The sequence below is a fragment of the Canis lupus genome, chromosome 13, assembly GCF_003254725.2.
Source record: "Canis lupus dingo isolate Sandy chromosome 13, ASM325472v2, whole genome shotgun sequence".
Classification (NCBI taxonomy): domain Eukaryota; kingdom Metazoa; phylum Chordata; class Mammalia; order Carnivora; family Canidae; genus Canis; species Canis lupus.
The window spans coordinates 12,614,722-12,641,293 of NC_064255.1; the positions used below are offsets into that span (position 1 = coordinate 12,614,722).

The window sequence follows — 26,572 nt, forward strand, 5'->3', positions numbered from 1 at the left end:
GAATTTCCAGGCTTTGGCATGGGAGGAGAATCCCATGTGGAGCCTGGCTGACTCCCTGAGTTGAAGAGATGGATCTACAAGTCAGAAGACAACAAAATGGATAGAGTTTGAGACAGAGTACCAGAGAGAACATGTACAGAAAAAAAAAAGAGAGGGAGAGAGAGAGAGATCTAGAGAGAGGTCCTTGAGTATTCATCAAAATACTGATCAGTTTGTGAGGACCTGCCCAAAGTCAGGTAAAGAATTACCAAAAGATTGATGTAACAATATCTGGGGCTGACATAGGGCCAGGAATATTTTTACCGACTCCAATCAACAACTGGCAAGTGTTCTGCTATTATAGATGTGCCTAATATGTTCTATTCAGTGCTTATTTCAATAGTCTCCTAGTTACAGCCTTCACCTTTTAAAAGACACAATACACATGAGGCACCTCAATAGCCTGGTCATTGCACACAATCTTTGCAGGCCAGATAGTAACTACGAGTGACTTTCTCCAGCTACGCAGATATGATGTGACATGACTTTGATGGCATCCTCCTCTGGGGTGATTCATTTAGCCAGTCATTCAGATACAAGTACTCACAAAAGAGTTAAATGATTAAAGTAGGGAAATGGGTCACTGGCCCACACACAGGGTAAAGATTGTCTTTTCAGTTGGTTTCTGGTCAACATCACATCAGCCAAGGGCTGCTCCACCACTGACACTGAAGAACAACTATTGACCTTTGCAACTTCATAATGTTAAAAGAAAAACAAAAACAAAAAAACCCCGACAAAAGCCAATACCTTTTTGAGTCCTGGAGCAATGTGTTCCTCATTTACAAATTTTAAAAACCAAGTCAGTTATTGATATGTGTTAGATTGACAAAATAAAATTGTTTTCTTGGATATTTGATCTTGATTACAGCTGATAATTCATCTCCATTCTTTAAAAAAACTGTTAAATTACATTTAACAGCACTGACTTTCTGTGGCTCCTCTTTCCTCTGCCAATGGAGTACCTTGGTAAGTCAACTGATTCTTAGAGTCACTCATGTGCCTTCTAACTATAATACAACTACCACCTTTCAATTTGAAAGACGATATCAATCTTCACAATCTCACATGATTTGATTAAGTTTGCAAAACATACATACAAATTTATATATTCAAATATTTTCTCACATAACTGGTGATAGTTTAAAACAATGAGAAGAAACTTACTTGTACAGTTAGGCAAAGTTCCAGACCATGTTCCATTGGCTGTGCACTGTCTAACTGAAGGTCCAGAAAGGATATATCCTTCCATACAGGAATAAATAACTGAACTGGAAAACGTTGTGCCATCAATCCGAAAGACTTTTCCATTGGCTGTCGTTCCTGGGTTTCCACACTGTACAGCTATAAATAAAACAAGATGGGTAAGAGTGTATATATATGTATAAGAGTGTATATATAAGAGTGTTTCTTAAGTATATAAAATATATATATATATTAAAGTTCCTTTCACAAAAACAAATGACTAAAGGGTGGCTTCAAATTATCCAAAGGAGCTATAAAATCTAAAATAAGCATTGGATTATCTTTTATAAGTAGCTGAAATTCAAGATGAATTTGTGTTAATTCTATTAGATTAATTAGTGGGATGCAAATCATCCAACAGCTATTCTTTTAAGACTTTTGTTAGTAGTTACTTTGGTCATGTTGTGGCCAAGATTGCAAATCCGAGAAACCACCAAGGAGCTGACACTGATGCAAACGCATGAGGGTTTATTTGCAAGCTGGAGCTTGGGTCCAAGTATACCCCACACAATGGAGCAGGGACTTGGACCCCGAGGTTAAGAGGCGTAGCAGCTTTATAGGGGCCAGTGGCCAATGGGATTATAACATATGCAGAAAGTTGCACAGTCATGTCGGTCCACACATCCACACGCAGGTGGCCAATTGAATTACATTTTTCCCTATAGTATCCATTTGGGCTGGCCTATTACTTTGGTCAGAATTGGCGCTCAGTTTTGGCAGGCACAAGGTGGGGTTACATTGTTATGAGCCGATTTCTGGTAAGGGTGTGCCCAGCGGTTTGACTAGGGTGGGGCAGCGCCTTAAGCAATAAGCAGGTCATGTGGGGGTCATACAGGAGGTGGTGGGTGCAGCACAAAATGTAGTTAGTCCTGCTCTGCTTGTCCAGGGGCAGAGGATTTTTGTTAAATTTCCTGGGTCCCACAGTCAAAACTTCACAAAGCCATTACTTGAGTATTGTCTTTGGGTACTATGAAATCTTCCAAAGAAGGATCTTAAGAAGGTCTGCCTAAAAAGCAACTCATGCAAAACTGTAGCAGATGTAACAACAAGATGCAACAGAGATTCTTCTAAGAGGATAGATATAAAATAAGCAATTTAAGTATTATAAACATTCCATGTATATTTTTATTTACATAAGCATATAACTGATTTGCACTGAAACTTTATTATCTCTATTTCTGGGCCAAGATGTCCAAAAAATAAACTGAATAAAAATAAAGTAATCAAATTCTATGAATGTTTTGCACTAAGTTTGCAACACAGTCTAAACATGAGTCACAAACACAAATGCCTTATATGATTAATTATCCTGTATTATGTTTAACTATTTGCCATTAATTCTGTAAGTGAATTTTTAAGATACTTAAGAGCAAGTCTGTATCAAATGTAACACTAAATTTGGTATAATATAAGAAGGTATTTTAGTATTTTATAGAATTTAAGGTTATCTTTATGAACATGTAATGTACTTACAGTTTCAAAAGTATTATCTATATCACTTTCTTTTTTTCTTTAATCTTTTATTTATTTATGATAGTCACAGAGAGAGAGAGAGAGAGAGGCAGAGACAAAGGCAGAGGGAGAAGCAGGCTCCATGCACTGGGAGCCCGACATGGGACTCGATCCCGGGTCTCCAGGATCGCACCCTGGGCCAAAGGCAGGCACCAAACCGCTGTGCCACTCAGGGATCCCTCTATATCACTTTCTGCATCTTATTCAATTTTCCCATTGATACTTTGTCATTCTTTTGTATATTTGTGTGTATGTGCATGTAGGAAGCTTACACATTTCATACATATACAGCAAAGTCAAACTCCAGGTAATATTTTCAGGAAACCATATGATATAATAAACATTTTTGTCTGTTGTCAAGAGTAATTACTCTCTTCTATATTTATTAGTACCTGCCTAAGATAACAATCTGGTCATATTTATTATGTATCATGACCCTTGACACAACACAAGAACGGTTTGAAAAGCATTAATAATATAGTTATTATAGTTATAGTTATATATATATAGTTATAGTTAATATAGCTTATATAGACAAGTGTGTACATTGGTCTAATTTTTAAAAAGTTTTTATATAAATCCAATTAGCATGCAGTATAACATTAGTTTTGGGTGTGCAATTTAGTGATCACTACTTCCATTCAACACCCAGTGCTCATCAAAACAGGTGCTGTCCTTAATCCCCATCAACCCAACCCACCTCCCAACCTCCCCTCTGGTAATCATCAGTTTGTGCTCTAGAGTTAAGTCTGTTTCTTGGTTTTCCTCTCCCTTCCCCCACCATGATCATTTGTTTTGTTTCTTAAGTTCCAAATATAAGTGATATCAATGGTATTTTTAAGATAAATTTCTGGAAGTAGAATATTTGGATAATTTTTATTTTTGAAAAATATTTTTAATTTTTTGAAGTATATATAGACTTACCCAAGGTATAATATGCACTTGTATCTATAGTGTAAAAAAGTTTGCTTGTTTTCACACATCTTCTGCAACATCATGCACCATAATTTTAAAAATCCTTGTCAGTTTGCCAAAATGCTATATTCTTTAAATTTGTATTTTTCTATATATTAAATTATTTTAACACATTTATTTGATATTTTTATTTTCAAATGTGTTTCATTCATCACACCCATACATTCTATGAAAGCTTTTACATTTTATTGTTACTAAAGTAATATAATATTATAAAAACTTTGGAATTGAGAATAAAAATACTACAAATTCCACCACTCTCTTCTTTTGTGTACTACCTTTTATACTTTGTCTCAAATAAATATAATTTTACATGATTTTACCAGAGTGCATAATTTTGAATCCTAATTTTGAACTAAGTTTTGCATGATTTACATTTTCTTATGGCCTTTATTCTATTACTTTATATTGACAATATTTTATTGATATAATGTAAATATACAGCTACTTATGTAATATTTTTCCTGTATTTTCAAAATCTTTGCAGTTGTTGCTAGTCATAATCAATTAAAAATATAAAATTGCATCATCTACAATTATGTATTTTCTTTAATACTTTTATTTTCCTTAGGGGATAAAATCCTTAAAAGTTAATAATTAAATCAAAGCTATATATATTATGAATAAATATGTATTTTTATTACCTAAATTATTAAAAATTACCCTAAAATATTATAACAATGAAAAAACCTCTAGAAATGTTTTAAAGTTCTAGTTTTGCTGCACATACAGCAGAATTTCATTTTAAAGCACATGAAAAAAGATGCTTTGACATTGAATATAATTTTCTGATTACTAGTTATGTAGAATTTTTTTCTATGCATTGCATTTTTTTTGGCTCTTCTATATTTTCTGTTCATTTCCTCTGTCCATTCGTCTACTAGAAACTGTTTTTCTAAATGATTTGTATGAGTTCCATCAATTAGAAAAATGTTAATTGTTATATTTGCTATAACTCCTGGTTCTTTATCTATAATGTGCATACTAACAAAACAAGGTCAGCATCACGCATTTCATCTAAAACATTTTTTGCAGCTCAGCTGAACAAAGGAATGGCTTAGTATGACTCATGTCATGTACAATATAATTATACAGATTTTTCCTTTGGAAAGTAAGTTTGAGAAATATGCTTCTTCTTGTTTTTTGCTTAGCAATATTGTTTCTCAACTCATTTCCCTATAATAGCAACTAAGCTACAAGTTTCCTTTAATTAGGATTAAATTTGGCAAAGTTAAAAAAAAGATAACTATCTTTCCTAAAATATGGACATTAATTTCAAACATCATAAAAAGTATCTGAAATATGATCAGTCAAGAAACTGTCAAAAAAGTTATATTTGGAATTATTTCCTATTTGTAAAACCAATACATTTGGTATAACATCAAATAAATTTCATAAATACCTTTGCAAGTTTAGTTGATGCACTAAAATCACCTCAAAAATAACTATTTAAATTTAAGGATAGTTTTTCAGCAACATTTCATTTTCTAGTCAATTGGTAAAGATTTAATTATGTTACCTTTGAGCCAGTCAGAATGATTAACAATTTTACTCAAACACTGAAAATTTTAAGGATTCTAGCTGCTAACAACTGTACTCAATAAATAAAAATCTCATTTATATTTAGGCATTTTCTATATTTTTCTATTTCTACAAACCTGAAAACTGAAACAGATCTTGAGGTAATGTTAAGAACAATCTATTCCTTTTCCCTGATAGTGTCTCTAATGTGAAGAACTGTGATAAAAGGAAAAAAATAAACCCTTCTAACAAATATTTTTAACTTCTCTAATTGAGATATTTGTTATGATGTGAACAATGCTTGTGTATAAATAGCCCTTGAAATATTTTTTAAATAATTATTACCTATCATAGTTCTCTTATAGGATGATTTCAGTAAAACTGGAATACCACTGCCTTTTTTCCGTGGTTGCAAACAGGACGCATGAGTAGCAGTAATTTCATCTGTAGTAACCAACTGAATTTGGATACACATTAAATTCCAATGCTTTTAATATATTTATTTTCTGCTTAGATTACCTTTGCATTCTGGTTGCCTTCCAGTCCAACTGCCGTTGGCTAAACATGTTCGTTCTTCTGAGCCATGAAGGATATAACCAATATCACAAGCAAAACGTACAGAACTTTTGGTTCTGAAATCACTTTCCTGTCTAGAACCATGCCCAGGAGTACCTGGATCCCCACATGTACCAGTAGCATCACCTGAAATTCAGTACAGTTCAAGTTAATTTATTTCGTTAAACATTTCCTATGTTCATGATTTAGTCCAACATTCTTGTAGGTTTTTGTTTTCGTGCATGCTGTGTTTTAATATGACAGGTTGAATGGGTAAAATCATAATTGACATTTCCATCTGACTCCAGTTATTAAAAAAGCCTAAATGAAAAAGAAAACAGTTGCAGAGTATAGTTGCAGTCTCTTTCCATATCGGTGATATGGGGCCTATTAAACAGGTTAAGGACATTTCATTAGTATTTCCGAAGCCTGGCTAATAACTAAGTTAATGGAAAATTTACAAATGATGGTACTAGGAGCTCAAATGACAATGGATTTATGAAACTAACATTAAAAACTGAACTTGGTAATTTGCATGTTTCTTTCTCTGACTTTCCTAATTGCTGAAAATCTTTGTGTGTTAAATTAGAATTGTAATGTGCTGGAAAATGTAAATGCTACAATATAGTATTTCCTGTAGCCTAAAATGTCACCCCCTGATTTTCTCTACCAACGGCCATTGACCAAAGATAAATGAATTGTATCTTTTCCAATATGAAAACATAAAAATAAATTGTAAACAAAGATGAAAATTCTGGCTTAAGTTCTAATAAGGATTTTGTTCATGACTCGGTATTCATCTTTTAATTTTAGTATTAAGGATTTATTCAGTTCCTTTATCATGTCTTAAATAATTCTAATCACAGTTGCCACAGTATTATTGTATGTTGAGAGAGAGAGAGAAAGTTGAAGACATATACACTGAAAACACTATTTGTCTAGATGCCTTTTTTGACATGCCTGGTGTATTTGGAATCCTTTATACTTCCTCATTTTCATGTGATGTTATATTAATCACACAAAACTTTAAGATCACTATTTCGCTTTTAAAGATCTCTGTGCATATTTTTTTGTAATTCAGTAGCAGTTTCCTAATACACTGGGATGTATGCATATAAGTTTATGTTTTAATGCATAGTTATCTGAATTAACTAGGAGTTACTCCAAGATAGAAGTTTTAATTCTCATTAAAATCGGTTTTATAGTCACATTAGAACTAATAGTTTTTTTTTTTAAAAAAACCTGTAGATTAAATTTGAAGTCCCAAGCAGTCACTTCACAAGGTTAACCACTAATTACCAGGAGATTCTGAAATAAGTAACCATTTCAAAACGTTTACTTCTATAGGGAAAACAATGTAAAACAACATCTAGTAAGTCATCACATGATCTCCACAGAGATAAAATAATATAAAAATGATGGGCAATATATGAATTAAAAACAGGCAGAAACATTAACACCAACAACTAGTCTATGGGTAAAAATGAATACAATAAATAGTATCAAATAGGGAGACAATACAGATATAAAACTTAATTGATATTTGTTAAGAAGAGCAATGGCTTAAACAGCTCAAAAGAAAAATTATTAAATACTCTGCAAGCAAATTTTTAATTTTAAATAGCCTCAATATTCATTTATTATAAGATAATTCTATTGTGGTTACAGAAACTCAGGAGTTATATATTGCCTATTAACAAAGAAAATTAAGATAGATAAATATCTTTCATAAAACTTGGCTTAGTTTACTTTCAAACATTTCGGGCTTTATTTTAAAAGTATGCTATTAAGCAATGGACTATGTAGAAAGTTTAGTAGAACTGAACTGTAACCAAAACTCTTGCAACAACATTTTGCATCTGCTAAAATGGAACAGTTCATTTTAATGAACAAAAGCACTATATACACAGTAGCATCCTAAAACCAGTTAATTATTTATGTTTGCTACAATGCAGTTCAAAACATATACCTGTAATTTAACATCTATTAGAGGAGTATTAATTTATGTTCTAAATTTATATTGCCTTAAGTAGTATTCAAATACATGTATAAACTATGTTCCAGCTTCTTTCATGAGATTTTCAAAAATGTATTATTTTATCTCTTTTTATTGTTTTGTATATATATTCCTAATAATATTACTTAATAATGTAACTTCCAACCCACATTGTCCAATTTTCCAAGAGGTACCTGAACAATGAGGTTGTGATCCACTCCAATGGCCATTTAATTGGCAAGTCCTTGATGACTGGCCTAGAAGGGTACGCTTTCCTGTGCAGGAATAGTGAACAGTGGACCCAAAGGTGTACTTCTCACCAGACAGGACTGCATTAGGAGGAACGCCAGGGTGTCCACAGTCAATCACTACAATACATAATTATTGAATATAAAATTTTTTTATATCTCCTATCGAACAACCTGCACCATGCTTTATAAAATAAATCAGAAGTAAATTATCTCTTCAAATATACCTAGCCTCCAGAAGTCAAAAGTCGATGTTAAAGCTGGCTTTTCAAAAACAAAATGGAAGTTACAGCTACATGAGCAATCCTGTTAACCCACTCACCATGTTTAGCAGGAACATGGTAAGTAAGCATCTATGAGTGAGTATAAGTCTATTATATGTGGGGGTGGTGAGTGTGTGTTTATATGCATATATGCATGGGTTTAAAGTGTGTATGTGCCTGGACAAGGATATGCAAGTTAAAGAGAGGAGTAAGGTGAATCATCTAGGTAAGGACCTACAATGCTGTATAGGATTCAAAATAAGCCCACACAGAAATTAAAAGGAAAGAATTCTGAAGGTAAAAGAGAGGCAATGAAGATAGATATGTGACACACAATCTAATAATGCAGTCTAGAATAATTCCATTCCCAGCCAGTAATGAATAAATCATGCTGTACAAAATAAATACTCAGTGGCTAGTTAACTAAAACACTACTAACCATAGCAGAATCAAATACTAGTGCATTGTAGAATTTTCTTTATAACCTAGAGGTAGCTTGGCAACTAACTGTGTACCGCCTTTTAGTTATAACTTGGAAAAATATTGAGTGCAATATGACTCCAGAGTTTTAAACACTACATAAGGGGATATAAACTTAATAAAACCCTTGAGTGCTTTGCAAACTGCCAGAGATACTATAGGAAACAGAGAAAGGCTAAAAGTATGAGAGCTAGGATAATCTGAAGAAGTTCACGTTTACATATCTTATGAAATATTTTTTTAACTTTAATGCTATAGCGACACCAAGTCAAGTGAATTAGTCAACTATTAGACCAGACTGTTTACAAAAAGAAGCGAAATACATTTTAAGTAAAAGATCAATTGAATTATTTGCTACCAAAGCTGAAATTTAATGAACACTACATGAAGTTTTGTTTCTTCATTAGTGCATGAACTATGTCACAATATTTTTTAAAAATCCCACACTGTAAATATAAGGTGCCTTTAATTAAAACATTATCATAAAATAATTTTATAATTTAGTACAACCAAAAATTACTTGCACAATGATTTCTTGACACACTACTCCTTCAATCTATAAAGTTCTTCTCTTTCTTTTCATGATTCATCAATTTTGAGACATAGCTATAGTTGAAACTTAATAACTAACTGAATATTTCAAAGTCAAGTTCATTTCTCTATGTTCTCACATAATTATTTCTGTTAAATTATTCCCTTACTACACATTCTAATTTTATGCATATCTGCTATAATTTACCTTATTATATTCTACAACCAACACATGACAAAATACACTCAAATAAATGTTCACAGACTCGAAAGATAATGTGTATCAACATTTACTCATTTGTATGTATATGTGTCTGTAATATGATAAATGTCTAAATCAGTAAGTTTTAAGTAACACATTTGTCTAAATCTTTAAGTATTCTAAAGCCCTGGTAGACGTTTAGATTAAGACTAATATTGTCTTCAATGAAATTTAAAATATTAATACAAAAGAAAATCTAAATGTAATTGCTTCTTATGGGATGGTAATATCATAGAATATAAAAGATGTTGCTTTTCCTAGTCTATCTGCCTTACCAAAACTCAAAATCAAAGAACCACATGAATAGTAATAAAAATGGCATTTGGGCATTGCATTGGAAGAATATAGGGAACTATATTTTTAAAAATGAAACAATAAAATCAAAAGTTAAACTAAAGTAATACTTAAAAACAAGAGCTTTCTGATATATAGCTCTAGATAGTTTATCAGACAATAAATATCCATATTGCTTCCTGCTTCCATAGCATTTTCTCAAGGAAGAATTCACATTATCTACTTACTGATACATTCTGGTAAGGGTTTGTCCCACTGTCCATTTGGTTGACATATTAAAACTGAAGATCCAAATAAGAAATATCCAGGATTGCAGTCATAGAATACCACAGTGCCGTAGGTGAAATTTCCATGTTCTATTTTACTTTCTCTTTTGGAATTGGCTGGAATTCCAGGATCAGAGCAGTTCACCACTAAACAAATGACAAATTTTGCAAGTTATGTTTGGAGTAATGAATATAGATGAACTTAGATTTCCATTAGAAATGGAGTTTCAAAGGTTAATTTAATCAAACAAACCAAAGATTCCAGGAATAAAATTAATTCACAGGCTAGATAATGAAGTGAGATCCATGTGGTTGAAACATAGAAAAAAGGAAAACCATTTGGCAAAATTTTTTGGATAGCAACTCCATAAGTATTCTATTAAGTACAGATGTAAAGAATGATACTTTAAGCTATAAACCATAAAAAATTTAGAAAAATTATAATTTGGTTGTACTTTATCAGACAGTGAACTATATCATACCTCTTTGCAAATGGAAAAACAATAAAAATTTCTTTAATCTGTTTCTATAGAAAAAAAAAAAAAACAATAAATAAACTCCAAGTGTTGGCATCATAGTAATTCAGGACTCAATCTCTAAAAAATATGATGCCAAAGATAAGTTACATTAATTACAAAGCAAACCACAAGTAAAATTATCTTAATGACTTTTTATATGCAGCAATAAAATAGGTACAAGATAACAGAGCTAAGCAGTTAAAATAAAACTTGCTAACTCCTTACTGGACACATTGCCAGAGGCAAGGGGAAAAAAAAAGCATAAATGAACTTTTGGGATTTTATCAAGATAAAAATGTGCATACCAAAGCAAACAATCAACAAAACTAAAAGGCAACCTATTCAATGGGAGAAGATATTTGCAAATGACATATCTGATAAAGGGTTAGTATTCAAAATATATGAAGAATTTACCAACTCAACACCCAAAAAACAAATAATCCAGTTAGGAAATGGTCAGAAGACATGAATAGACACTTTTCCAAAGAAGATACACGGATGGCCAACAGACAATGACAAGATGCTTAACAACAAACAAGATGCTCAAACCCCAATGCTCATAGTAGCATTATTTTTTTTAATATTTTTTATTTATTTATTCATGACAGGCACAGAGACAGAGAGGCAGAGACATAGGCTGAGGGATAAGCAGGCTCCCTGCAAAGACCCTGATGTTGAACTCGATCCCAGATCCCGGGATCATGCCCTGGGCCAAAGGCAGAAGCACTCAACTGCTGTACCACCCAGGCATCCCTATAGTAGCATTGAAAACAAGAGCCAAACTATAGAGAGAGCCCAAATGTCCATCGACTGATGAATGGATAAAGAAGATGTGTATATATATATATAATGGAATATTACTCAGCCATCGAGAAAATGAATTCTTGTCATTTGAAATAACGTGGACGGAGCTAAAGTATATTATGCTAAGTGAAATTAATCAGCCAGAGAAAGACAAATACCATATGATCTCATTCTATTGTGGGATTTAAGAAAGATGAATATATGGCTAGGGGAAAAAAGTATAGAGGGAAATAAGCCATAAGAGACTCTTAACAACAGAGAACAAACTGAGGGTTGATGGAGAAAGGGGGTGGGGGATGGGCTAGATGGGTGATGGGTATCAAAGAAGGTACTTGTGATGAGACTGGGTATTGAATATAAGTAATGAATCACTAAATTCTACTCCAGAAACCAATATTACACTGCATGCTAAGATTTTGTAAAGCCCCCCCACTCCAAATAAAACCTGCTAATTTTAACTTTTAAAAACATAAGATAAAAATTAAGGAAAAAGGAAAGCATAGCTAATGAGAGGACATCAATATTAAATCCTTTTCTTTTATTAGCTGAAAGCTACTTCTATTATTCTGCCTGAGTTGTTTCAAAGGGTGTCCCCTGTGTTCACAGAAAGACACATTACCACCGTGCCCTGTGCTGGAATATAATTAGACGTTTACCTTTGCACACTGGTGGAGGATGGCTCCACTGTCTGTTGGCCTGGCACTGTGCCTTTGTTGGTCCTTGCATAACATATCCAATATTGCAAGAGAATGTCACCACATCATTAAAGTTGAATCCATTGCCACTTGTTCTTCCATAAATTGGACTACCAGGGTGACCACAGCTAACAGCTAATAGCAAGGGGTGGGGAGAGGAAAAGCATAAAGCAGAGTATTTGGTTATCAGCTATCATTTGACAGCTAATCATTTCAAACAACATAAAAAGAAGATCACTTTTACATGAAAATATATTTAAAGTACTTTTACTATTGCAAGGGAACAGTTTAGAATTCAAAGATATCAGGGAATGACTGAAGTTCAACTAACTAGTTGGTAGCAGAAAGGAATGATACTGAACCTATTTTCCTTTTCTAGTTGAGTTTATGAATTGAAATCCCATAAAGGCAGGTTTTTTATATTTAATTTTGAAATAGTTTAATATTATTTATGCTGTTAATTTTTATGAATACTAGATTGCTAAGGAAAGTGTGAAGAGTTAATGGGACTATATAATGTAAATAATAAAAATAATGCATGGTGTAGTAGAATTCTCCTTACTATTTTGAGATACTAATATTAATACTCTCTAAACCCATCAATCTTACTGGTTTATTTTCTCACAATTGATACTTGATAATTTTGCACAATTTTGTTTGGAAATAATGTATCTATACTTAAATGTTTTTAGGGTTATAGTTCTATTCTAGATTTTATGTAGTGTTAGGCTTTTCCCAAACACTCTGTATTTCTGTTTTATTGCATATCTCACTCTATTAATCAGAGCAATTCCAGTAATAGTGCTTCATAATTGGCCACAGTGAAAAACCATAGTCACTTTTAGTACATTTGAAATGACCTAAGAGCAATTATTTTTCAGCTGTATTGTTAATGTCAACCTACTCATTTGGAAATTTAACTGCATCTTATTCTTGTTAAAATTATCAATAAAGAAACCAGTTTTACCCCAAGGTCCAATTTTCTTTTATAGTCTCAATTATTCAACAAGAAAAACAGTGGTATTAGTTAGCTATGCCTAAATCTAAATGAAAGGGAAAAAAATCTAGAACAGACTGAAGCATATTATGCTGACTTTAAATCATCAGTCTGTGTGTGTGTGTGTGTGTGTGTGTGCATGCCCACATGTACATGAGTGCATACACAGGCATGCAGACACACACACACACACACACATCTTAGAAAAGTAATATTGTTAACTCTATGTCTATTATTCTATTAAATTTCAACACCTGAAGTATTTTCCATGGAACTAGAACTTCAATAAATATGTGTTGCTTGAATTAGAATTTGACATTGAAATCTATAAATATGGATGTAATTAGTCAAGAGTAAATGAAATATTTCCTCTGAATCCATGCTAAAAGTCCCATGCATTATTTATTTGAAGGCTCCAAAAGCTCTATAGTATGATTATATGATGTTAAAGTTACAACATATGTGTTTATTCTCTTTTTCTAACACCAATTTTAATATAAATCTCAGTAATTGTGGTGGAAATGATCAGGAGGAAGAAAAAAAGAAGAAACAAATTGATAAATGCCTTTCTGGTACAATATAGGAGAGATTGTGATGTGAAACACAGTGTGTTGGTGGAGAATCAAGGGAGTAAGCAAAGCAAAAGAATTATCAATATTCAACTCTATTACTTTTGTATTATTACAGTCATAATAAATGTACAATGGGCAATCTATGCTATACACATAGAAACCACAGAGCATCTGTATTTAAAAAATAATAAAGTTTTTATTTTACAGCCCACTTTACTCTTCATATGTGAGCTCATATCTGATCTTTTAACTTGAAAGATCAGATAGATTTTTGATAAACCAATGAGAGATATTATTGAAACAATTTCCAAATTACATAGCATTGCACAATTTTGTAGGAATTTTAAAATAATGAAAAGTGTGCTTTAAAATAAACTTTTAAATAAATTTTAAATATTTCATATAAACTGTTATGAGAAAATATAATTACATCAGATGTGTACATGTATTCTTGATGTATTTAAGAATAAGATGGATTTTGAAGCTAAAAGGGATGATAATTATTAATACCTTTAACCATTCACTTTATATATAAGGGAATTAAGGCCTAGAGTGATTAAATGATCTGTATTAGCTCATATAATTAGTAATGGAACTGAAATGAGAACAATAGTTCTTCATATCATGTCTGATGAGTTTTTTCTTCCCTAATTATACTCCATCAGGATCCGATTTTGATGTGACAGCTATAGCATAATAATTATTAGAAAGAAATTATCCAAAGTATTTTCCACTATAAAAAGTTTCATAAAAAAAAAGTTTCATAATATTACATGATGACAATATTGCTGCTGCACAATGGTCTCAAGAAATTAAATCCTTATAAGTTAAAATTTGTCAAGAATATACCTTCCATATAGGGAAATACACCTAATACTGCTATAAATTTATATTAAATACTAGAATAGCTAAACTTATTTTCTTGTCTTTAAGATAAAACATAAATAATAAACATTCTAATATTTTCTTCTATTTTAATGGTTTTATGGATGGTTTTACGTGTGTGTTTGTGTTTATCTTACCTAAGAAAAAAAATATCGGTAATTATATGAGACCAGAGGCTTCTAATTACTTCTGCCATGCTTACTTACGCACACAGGATGGGAGCTGACCAGACCAATTGTGATCCTGTTGACATATTCTCACTGAAGAACCAATCAATCGAAAACCAGGATTACATTGATAAACAACTGTGTCTCTGTATCCATAATTTTCTCCAATAACTTGACCATTCACAATGAGCTCTGGAATTCCACAGTGACCCGCTGAAATGGGTCAGAAAGTAATATTTTTAATATTGTGATCTAAGTTTTATTTGTGTATTTATATACATATATAACATTACCAAACTTTTAAAGTTTATTTACATGCATGCTACAAATAATGCAAACATGATAATATGACATAAAGACAACTACAAGATACTCAGCAAAATGCCAAATACTTAGGAGTTAAAAGAATGTGTTACTTCGAGTAACACTTGAGTCTAAAAGAAGTTAGAAAACATTTCAATCTGTGTATAAATAAAAATGTAACATATCAAAGGAATGCATTAAAAACTGTTTAGTGAAAAAATTTATAGTGTTAAACGGTTTTATTAGAAAGGAAAAAGTTATGCAATCAATGAGTTAAGATTCCATCTTAAGAAGAAGAAAAAGAGAAGCAAAATAAAGAAAAGAAAATAAAGCCAAAGTAGAAGAAAGGATATATTGAAGATAGTTACAGAAATCAAGGAAATAGAAAATAGAAAATAATAGAGGACATTACCTAAGCTAAAAAGTATTTAAAGATAGCAACAAAATTGCTTACCTAGCTAATTCTACTTAGCACACACAAAAAAAAAGAGAGCAAAAAATTACCAATAACAGAAAGGAATGAAATACCACTAGAAGCTTACAAAAATTAGAAATAAGGTAATATGAAGGACAGTTTCATGCCAATATATTTAACAGTTCAGAAAAAAAGGGCAAATACTTTGAAAATTTTATACCAAAGCTAAAGTAAGATAAAATAGAAAATATGAATAGTCCTTTATTTATTAAAGTACTTGAATTCTTTTCTTTATAAAGATTTTATACATTCACTTTAGAGATAGGGAGAACATGCACATGTGCTCATGAGCAGCGGTGTGGGGTGCAGGAAGGGAGGGGCAGAGGGGGCAGGAGAGGGTCAGGCAGACTCCGTGCTGAGCTGGAGCCCAAAGGATCCCATGTCCCAGAGATTATGACTTGAACCAAAACCAAGAGTCCCATGTCAACCTACTGAGGCACCCAGGTGCGCCCAAATTTTTTTTAAGTAGGCTCCACACCTAGTTTGGAGCCCAGCATGGGGCCTGAACTCATGATCCTGAGATCAAGATCTGCGCTGAGATCAAGAGTCAGACAATTAAACAACTGAACCACCCAGGCGCCCCCAAAAGTACTTGAATTCTTAAAATCCTTTCCACAAAAAACACTGAGGCTCAAATATTTTTTACTGTTTTAACCAAACATTTAAGTTTAAAAAAAAAATTACACATACTCTTAGAAAATAAAAAAGAAAGGATTACTTCCTAATTTGTTTTATGAGGTAATCACAGCCCCAATAGTAAACCTGGAAGACATGAAAAATCAAGGTTCTTCATGAAAATAGATGCAGAACTCCATAAATTTTTAGAAAACCAATCTAGAAATATACAATAAATTAACCACTATAATTTGACAGAGTAAAAGAGATCGTGACATATAAACAGAGTAAATGAAAAAACAAATGGGATTATTTCAATAGATGAAGAAAATGCATTTGACAAAATTCAGTAACGATTCATGATGAAAACTAACAATACATTTAGAATGTAAGGGAACTTTTCAACCTGATAAAGGCATCTGCAATATTATGATTTATAGGAAGAAATATATATTTGGTCTTGGTCCCTGTTTCTGGCACAGAGTTCTTAAAACCCTTGGAATTTCCTAAATGATGGTAGTGTGTGTGTGCGTGTGTGTGTGTGTGTGTGTGTGTGTTTTGTTATGTTACAATGAGGTGACTTTAGGAATCTTACCAAAGTATGGAGGCTGAGTGCCAGCCAACCATATGATTAGAGGTTTGGAACTTTAAGTCCCACTCTTCTAACCTCTGGGGAGAAGAGAAGGACTAGAAGATGAATTAATTGCCAATGGCCAATGATTTAATCAATTGTGCCCAAGCAATGATGCCTCTATATAAAAACCAAAAGTAGTTCAGAGAGCTTCTGGGTTGGTGAATACAAGAAGATTCAGGAGAGTGGGGACCTAAGAAAGCATGGAAGTTCTGCACCTTTCTCACATAACTTGCCCTATGCATCTCTTCCACCTGGCGGTTCCTGAGTTATATCCCTTTGTAACATACCAGTATCTAAGTAAAATGTTTCTCTGAGTTCTGCAAGCCACTTTAGCATATTAATCAAACACAAGGAGGGACTGGGTCATAGGAACCTGTGATTTAGAGTCAGTAGGAAGCACAGGTAATAGGCTTAGGACTGGCATCAAAAGATGGAATGGAAAGCAGTCTTATAAGATTGAATGTTTAGGGGCATGTGGGTGGCTCAATTGGTTAAGCATCTGCCTTTGGCTCAAGTCAAGATCCCAGGCTCCCCTCTGAGTGGGGTTTCTGCTTCTCCCTCTCCCTCTGGCCCTCTACCAACTCATAGTCTGTCTCACTTTCTCTCAAATAAATAGAATCATTTTTTAAAAGATCATTCATTCATTCATTCATTCATTTAAGAGAGAGCAAAAGAGAAGCAGACTTCCCACTGAGCAGAGAGCCTCACATGGGGCTTGATTCAGGACCATAAGAACACAACCCAAACTGAAGGCAGATGCCTAATTGAATGAGCCACCCAGGTTCCCCTCAAATAAATAAAATCTTAAAAACAAAAACAAAACCTAAACCTTTAATCTAAGGAATCTGATGCTATCTCCAGGTAGATAGTGACAGACTGAATGGAATCATAGGATACCCCGTTGGTGCCCAGAGCATTGCTTATCATTGAGAACTGAGTTCCTGAATGCCAAAAGAAATCTAAGAAAAACCTCCAGCTAACATATTTACCAATGAAATAGTTAATTTCTTCCTATATAGGGAACAAGACAAGGAGGTCCACTCTCACCAGTTCTATTTAACATTGTTTGGTTGGCCCTATTGCAGTGCAATACATTAATAGAAAGGAAGAAAGAAAGCATAAATTTGGGAAACCAGAAAATTAAAACTATTCTAAACTTAGATGATATATATGTAGAAAAATCCTATTTTAAGAAAATCCTAAAACTAATAATTTAGCCAAGTTTCAGAATATTAGATAAATATTTCAAATAATTATATTTTTATATACTAGCAACAAATAATTGATGTGAAAATTTAAATTAAATGGAAAATGTAATTAAAATGAACAATTTCACTTATAATATTAGAAACACACTAAACATTTTTAGCAATAAACATGACCTCTATGCTAAAAATACAAAATATTGTATTACAAAGAAAAAAAAAGGACTTAATAAATGAATGAACATACATATTATGTTTATTAATTGGAAGACAACATTCTTAGATGTCAATTCTCCTCAAATAATGTATGGATTCAATGTCACCCTGGTCATAATCCTACTATATATTTTTAAAAATAAAAATTGATAAGCTAAGTCTAAAACTTACATGAAATTGGAAAAGATATATAGTACCTAAAGTCATCTTGAAAATTAAGAACAAATTTGAGGGATAACATACAAAATTCAAGACTTATTGTAAAACCTAGTCAACAAATGGTGCCAGATACTCTTCCAGGAAAAAACAACCTCAACGTTACTTTGTTCATTATACATACAAGAATAAACCAAAGATAAATAATAGATATGAAAGTAACATCAAAAATATAAAGCTTATAGAAGAAAATATGAAAGAAAATCTTTGTGACTTTTGGCTGAGTAAAAGTTTTGTAAACAAGACACAGAAAGAAAGCAATAACCAGGAAAGATAGACTTTAAAAATTGTTAAATTTCTGCTCATTAAAAGAAGAAATAAATAAGCAAGTCACAAGCTGCAAGAAAATATCTATAAAACACATAATAATGAAGGCCTTACAACCAGGATATACACAGACTCCTACAGTTCATAATAAAAGCCAATTCAGTATAAAAGATACTTCACCAATTTACAAAGAAAAATTTACGAATGGCCAAAAAGCTCAAGAAACTGTACTATATCAGTAATCATCAAGACAATGCATATTAAAATGCTATAAAATACCTTTATGCACCAAATGGAATGGATAAAATTAAAAGACTGGCTATACCACATGCTGGAGAAAATGTGAGACAAGAACTATTCCGGGAATTTTACTCCTAAATCTCTAAGAGGAATGAATACATATGCTCACAACAAGACTTTTCCATGAATATTCATTGCAGCTTTTTTCATAATAGCCCAAAAACTGGACAAGGGTCAGGTGTTTATCAATATGGGATTGACCAACATGTGGCATATTCATATAATGGAATTTTACTCAGCAACTAAAAAAAATAGTGATACACACAGCAACATGGAAAGATAATGAAAGAAGTCTTACACAGTATATAATTTAGAATTCCATTCGTATGGATTTCTAGAAAGGGAAAACTAACATATGGTGAAAAAACAATTATTGTCTCAGGGTTGGGGGGAGCTGCAGGTTGACTATACAGGGCCATGAGGAACCTTTCCAAGGTAATAGTAATATTCTATAACTACAAAGTGCTTTAAGTTAGACAGTTATACACATTTGACAAAACTCATCTAATTGTGTGTTTATGAGATATAGATTCCATTGTATATGCATTTTGTCATGGTATAAAAAAAGAATCAAGAAGAGTAAGGAAATATTCAATTCTTGGTAATGATATGCACACTGAAATGTTTAGCAAAAAAGTGCACTGTATTCTGTATATTACTTTTAAATGCATCCCCAAAAATGAATTAATGGATTGTTAGAGGCCTGGAAGAACAGATAGACATGTGATAAGGAAATATGACAAAATGCTAATTGTAGAACCTAGGTGGTGGGCATAGAGACATCCATATGTCAAGTGTCACTGTCAAGTATTTCAACTGAAAAAACTCATAATAAAATGCTGGGGGATTAGGAATAAATATACTTTATTTAGAGAAATAATTATAAGCACTACTAGTGGCCATTCTTAGCTGAAAGTATCTATGGCTATAAGGACAAGATTTTTTTTCAAACATGAGAATGACTGGGCTACATTAATCCTTGAAGTCAAGTTCAAGCATAAGATTTTATGATTTGCTTATTTGGCAATTGCACTTTCCCTCTATCCACATCTTTTGTACTTCATATTGAATGTCAACACCACATCCTCTGCAATGGATGATGATGTTGTCTTCATAGACTGAGAGGTAACGTTTTCTTAAAATCTTCCTTTGTGCCCTATCTCTTCAAAAAACAGAAACAGGATTCTTAACAGGTGAATAAAACCACCCTCTATATGCAATATTCAATAAATAACACACAATATACAATAACAGCTCAAGGCATAAAGCCATAAAATATAGTATTTCAAATTCAATTTACACATACATTTTTAAGTTTATATGTAGACTAAGTAATCTGTAATTGAAATCTGCATAATCAAAGTCAGTTTAGAAGCTATTAAAAATATTTTGAGTATTTAACCCTATATAAAAATATAAAGACTCCATATTGTACCATTTTTATATGATATTCTTACAGCTTATTCAAATATACATGCTCTGTAAAGAAACCATTGTTGCTAGGCTTCCAAGTATATCTATTAAATATGCCTAAGGGAGGATAAAAGGATTTTAATCAAAATCTCTGGCTATACTTTTTAAGTTTCAAATAATGATTGCATTACCATGAATATATTCAAGCTTACAAGTAAAAGAGTATGTATCTAAATTGCTATAGACATCTTTTGCCCTGCCTCATAGTCTTAAATATAGTAAATATTTAGAGACAAAACTTGTCCACATTTAGCAATACCCTGTTCATAATAATCAGAAATTCTTAAATTGGTAAACCAAATATGATTTCTTGTTCCCAACAGACAAGTGAATAATTATTAGAACAATTTTCATTATGTCTAATTCAGTACTTCCTGTCCTATCTTGAAGTCATTTTGGAGAAAAACAAAGCATAAATCATATCATTCTTTTAATATTTAAAAATTACTGAAGTCTTTGAAAAAAGATAAAGCATAAATCATAATATTCTTTTAATAATAAAGAAGGAGGGGCAAGAAGAACTAGCTGCTTCAGTTTCTTTAACTGAATAGTTTTTTTTATATATATAATGAATTAAAAACTCTTTTTGCCTAAAATCAAGTTTGAAAAAATATATTTTAAAAAGTTTAATAGAAAGTAATATTACACATGTTAAAATCTTATGAAATTAAAAGAGAGAAAGATTTTAAATGTGGGAATCGTTTTTCTCCTTGATCATTACCTTAAGCAAATAAGTGAAAGGAGAATGGACTATGGTTTAGAATGAATTAACTGCTATGGTGATTAATCCAGCTGAGTATGCAGACATATAATTTTCAGCAATTAGTTTTCAACTTTTTATATTTTCACATGCCTGGAAGAAAACGTCTCTCCTTAATGACATAAGATTCTCATTTGAAATACTAGTTTATTAACTTCAAGAGTTATCTGTTTATAGCTTTTCTACCATGAGACATTTTTAAAGTTAAACTTATTCTGGTTAGCATCCTTACTAAGTCAATATAAATGATCACCTCTTGTTATGAAAAAAGGGCTGCCTCCTTTCCAGAGGTGAAGGTTGGGGTATGGTTGATTAAAATGATTTAAAAATCTGTACCTAGGCACCTGGTTTCAGATCCACTCCAAAGACCTGAAGAGAGACATTCCCGTACGGCAGAGCCCACAAGCATGAATCCTGAATCACAGGTAAAGATGGCTGTAGAGCCATACGAAGTTTGAGTTCCAATCTTATTTCCATTTGGAGGTGTAGGTAGTTCTCCACAGGAAATAACTTGTAAACAAGAGAAAAATAAAAACAGTTGAAGACATAGTCAATGTGCACTTGTAACAAAACCACGCATTTAACATTTTGAATTCTCTATGATCTGACATATTCACAACTGAAATCAACACTTATAAAACATGTTTGAATGAATGTGAAAATGCTGCGAAAATAGATGACATAATCTAAAATTGATCCTCTTAGAGTTCTCATAAAACCTTCTGAGTGACAGCAACATGTAACGAAGCTATTTTTGCATCTTTGCTTAGCCAATCTGGTCACTCAGCAGATTGTTGGAAAAGAAAAAAAATCACAAAATGAGAGAAAAAATAATTCACTGGCCCCAAATATTTCTTTGCCTTATGAAGTGACATGGGAAAATCATTTTGACATTCCTGAGACAAAGTTTCCTCTTCAATCTGAAACAATGCTTAGTATAGGAATACCTCACCTTGGCAGATAGAACGCCTTTACAAATGGAGGGCTTATGACAACGCTATGATGAGTAAGCCCATGAGTGCAATTTTTCCAACGATATTTGCTCACTTTGTGTCTCTCGGTAACATTCTGGTAATTCTCACAATATTTTAGACTTTTTCATTATCATTATATTTTTCACTGTGATGAGTGATTACCACTCGCTGAAAGCTCAGATGATGGGTAGCCTTTTTAGCAATAAAGTATTTTTTAATTAGAGTATAGACCTTGTTTTTTTTTTTTTAAGCATAATGCTATTGCACACATATAAACTACAATATAGTGTAAATATAACTATATGCACTGGAAAGTCATAATTTATTTGACTTGCTTTATTGCTATATTAGTTTTACTGTGGTGATCTGGAACTAAACCTGCAATATTGAGGTAGGTTTGTGATTATAAGTAATTTTTGTTGAGCTCTCCACAGTCTATAAAGAAATTTACATGTAAAATATCATTTGATTTTCACAAAAACCATTAGATAGAATTAATTTCAACATTTTGTTTGCAGGTTTTAAAAACTGAAAAAAGACATTGAGCCACTAGGTCATTTAGAACCCAGATCTTATGACTCCTTCATACTTAAAGGCTACAAATGAAATGTCTTTCTTAAATAAAAAACAATAGTGGATAATGTTTATTTAGTGCTTATTTTATATCAGATTCTATCACTAGTACTTTAAGTATTCTCAAAACAACTATGAGGTAGATGCAGTCATTATCTGAATTGCATGTACTAGGATAAGAACACATGGTAGTTAACTAATTTTAATAAGGTTAAACAAGCTTAGTGGTCAAGCTCCAGAATCAAATACTTAGCCACAAGCCCACAGTGCCTTATGCTGGCTCTAGCTCTGGCTTTCAAATCTAGGCTTTAGGCGGTCATTACACAAAGAAAATTTGCAAACTTTAAATCATTGCATTACAATTTTAAATGTAGTGATTGTTTTGAGCTAATTTCTTAACAACCCTTTGAGAGATACCAATAGCTATATTATTAATATTAATAACACTATTTATATTATTTTAATTTAAAAGATGAATAAATGAAGAATCAGCAAAATTGCTATTCTTTCCATTTTCTCAATGAATTGCAATCCTTAGATTCCTTATCTTTCCCAACTCTTACCTGTAGGCAGGGACTTCATTTTATGTATCCCTTAAACCCTTTCATATCATAGATCATCCCTTAAACCCTTCTATATCATCACAAAAGAACCAAACATTTGTTGAAAGCCTGATTAAATTAAAATTTTATTGCAGACAATTTTTTTCTAGCTCCCTGAAATACCCCTATCCTACATGCTTGTATAAATGAAATAATAGTGGAAGAACAATGAAGCTAGAGGAAAAGAAGGTTTCTAGGAGAAAATGTGAAACAATAGGGAAAAATTTTATAAGTAGAGATACCATATTTTAGAATATCACAAGTACAGTTTAGACATCTATTTTTGAGATTTTAATTCATCAATATGATTATCTTATAAAAAATGGTAACCCCTTATATGGATATTAAAAACAAATTGCAAAATAGAATATTCATAAGTAAAATAATAGTAGATACTTGTGTACTTATCACATTTACGCCACTGTCTGCTGTGTTGAACTTCTTAGTCATCATAATCATAATCCTATTTTGACTTCTGATTCCTTTTTAGTTTATTTATAGATTATGAGTGTTTATGTCATAAACGCTATACAGTTGTATTGGATACAAAATGAAAGAATGAATTTTCAGGCTAGCATATTTCTTGGCACAAAGTAAATACTTAATAAATATAGAGAAGGAAGTTCAAAGAGGCTTCAATATATTTCATCTGAATATCCTATGCTCAGTTAGCTTATCTATATCAGACATCAGTCATTTAATTATAAGAATGCATGGAAATAGAATAATATGTGCAATTTGATTCAATAAATATTTATTGAGATCATGCTGTGAATCAGGTTCTAGCTGATATTTTCAATATAATATACCATTAAATATTTATATTAACTACAAGATAGGTATTATTGTAATTTTCTAGTTTAAGAAATTTGGGACCAGAGAAAATAAACATGACATAATACAGTGATTAAGAGCTTGGACTGAATCTCAGTTCTCTACCATTTATAGGCTCTGTGACTTGTGTGAAATGATTAAACCTGGGGCTCAGTTTCCTTTTGATAAAATAAGTGTAATAATATCAACTACTTCATAGGATAAGAACTGAGCAATAAATGAACTGAAACATGTAAAGGGCTAAAAGCAGTGCCTGGCAAGTTGTTAAGTATACAATAGGCATTATCAGGTTGTAGTAAATGGTAGACTTTGAATTCTAACACAGGATTTCTGTATTTAAAGCCTATGCTTTTTTCATGACCATTTACTCAAAAAACGTTAAAGAATTTTTAAATTTAATGAGGATAAAATGACCTTTTTAATAATGTTATCTTGGGCACTTGAGTGGCTCAGTCAGTTAAGCGTCTGCCTTCAGTTCAGGTCATGATCCCAGAATCCTGGGACTGAGTCCCACATCACACTCCCTGCTTTGCTGGGAGTTTCCTTCTCCCTCTCCCTCTGCCTGCCACTCCCCTTGCTTGTGTTTTCTCTCTGTATATGTATGTCAAATAAATAAATAAAATCTTTAAAAAAAATAGTATTTGGGAAAGGAAGTGATCAAGCGATTCAATCAAGAATAGCTAATAAAATAAGTTTAGCAGAGTGGATACTTACTTTGGCAATATGGTCTTTCATTTCTCCAACTCCAGGTACCATTAGGAAGACATTCAATAGAAGCAGGACCTAGTCCATGATAACCAGGATCACAGCTGAAAACTACCTTAGTTTTGTATTCATAATGGGAGCCATTCACAATTCGCCATCTTCCATGTTCCAAGGTAAAAGAATTGATGCTTGGACATGTAACAACTACACAAAACCAAGAACATAAATATTAATCATTCTTATCTGTTCTACTTCTTAACTGTATACCTATCCCTTTCTTTATACCACCACTACCTTAATTCATTCATTACTGTGCCAAACAAAGTGCTTTAGCATTTTTAAAAATTTATTTTCCATTTTAATCTTTTCCATTCCCCCAATTCTATGGTATTTCTGGTAATTCCTTGAATATGTTCTGCTATTTCACACTTCAAAGTCTGGGTACCTATTTTATTTACCCAGAATCTTTATACTGCCTTACCTCTACTACTCTCCTTTTCTTCCCCCCACCCCCTTTTTTTTTGGATTATCATATCCAAATTTATTTCTTAATACAGAAAGACATCATTCCAATTATATTAATTTGTTAAAATTGCCTCTTTTCTTTGAAGTTGACTTAAAAGTATTCTTTTTGAAATTTTTCTTCCCAACTTTTATGAGAAATAAATGACAGGATGTAAAAAAAGGGAACTCTAGTACAAGTTGGTGGGAATGTAAACTGGAACAACCATTATGGAATATATTTGTAGAATCAGTATAGAGGATCCTCAAAAAATTAAAAAGAAAACTATCATATGATTAAGGAACCCCAATCTGGGTATATATCCAAAGGAAATCAGGATCTTGAAGAGATATCTGCATGCTCGTGTTCATTGCAGCATTGGTCACAATAGGCAAGATATGTAAACAACCTATTCTCATTAATTTAGAAATTTTGGAAGGACCATGTTTTGAGGAAATCTGTTTTATGAAGATGGTGTTTTTGTGCAAGAGCTGTGTTATAATTTGGCTAATTCAAAATTTGTTCACCATAATATAAACAGAAGCATTATTAAACACCTATGTTAAGATTGTACATAATTTAACAACTTTCATTTTAAATGAAATAGCAACTAAGTTGAAATGGTAGTATTAAGTGAGAATAAGTCAATGTAATATAGAGACAAATTAAAAACCTTATTTAAACCAACATTTTCCAATTCTTTTGCTACCAAATATTTTAACAGAAGTATTTCTATCACCATTACATAATATTCATTTATCTATTAAAGTAGTAATGAAAGCAATGAGAATGTTCTAAATGCAAGTAACCTGAAGAATACTGACAAAAGTTGAAGGTTATGGATCATTTCAGCAACATCTTTTATCATTATAAAAATCAGAGCTGAATGTACTAGGATATAGTTTTATTAATAATAAATCTTTAAATTTTTTCAGTCAACATGTTGACTGATGGATGATTTTTTACAAAATGAGCAAAACTTTGTTATGTAAAATAAATGGACTTTAATTTTTAAATAAATATTCTGGAGTTTCCAAAAACAAGTGAAAAGTCCTTATACTGTCTTCTAATTGTTCATTGTATAAGACAGCTT

The 26,572-nt window shown here is 32.0% G+C and overlaps 1 protein-coding gene and 1 long non-coding RNA gene across 2 annotated transcripts in view; one reads left to right on the forward strand and one right to left on the reverse strand.

Moving 5' to 3' along the window:
• Nucleotides 1-26,572, reverse strand: part of CSMD3 (CUB and Sushi multiple domains 3) — a 1,170,241-nt gene that overhangs the window by 48,608 nt on the left and 1,095,061 nt on the right. Inside the window, exons 52-59 of the mRNA XM_049093360.1 lie at nt 24,987-25,181; nt 21,626-21,799; nt 14,865-15,038; nt 12,166-12,339; nt 10,149-10,334; nt 8,038-8,211; nt 5,812-5,994; nt 1,207-1,383 (exon numbers count right to left, since the gene is read on the reverse strand). Of these exons, the coding sequence (XP_048949317.1) occupies nt 1,207-1,383; nt 5,812-5,994; nt 8,038-8,211; nt 10,149-10,334; nt 12,166-12,339; nt 14,865-15,038; nt 21,626-21,799; nt 24,987-25,181 (1,437 nt within the window). The remainder of the gene's footprint in view (nt 1-1,206; nt 1,384-5,811; nt 5,995-8,037; nt 8,212-10,148; nt 10,335-12,165; nt 12,340-14,864; nt 15,039-21,625; nt 21,800-24,986; nt 25,182-26,572) is intronic.
• On the forward strand, nt 8,162-25,146 carry LOC118354064 (uncharacterized). The gene is made up of 3 exons (XR_004814048.2): nt 8,162-8,432; nt 21,630-21,714; nt 25,022-25,146. It is a non-coding gene; the product is annotated as an uncharacterized LOC118354064 (long non-coding RNA).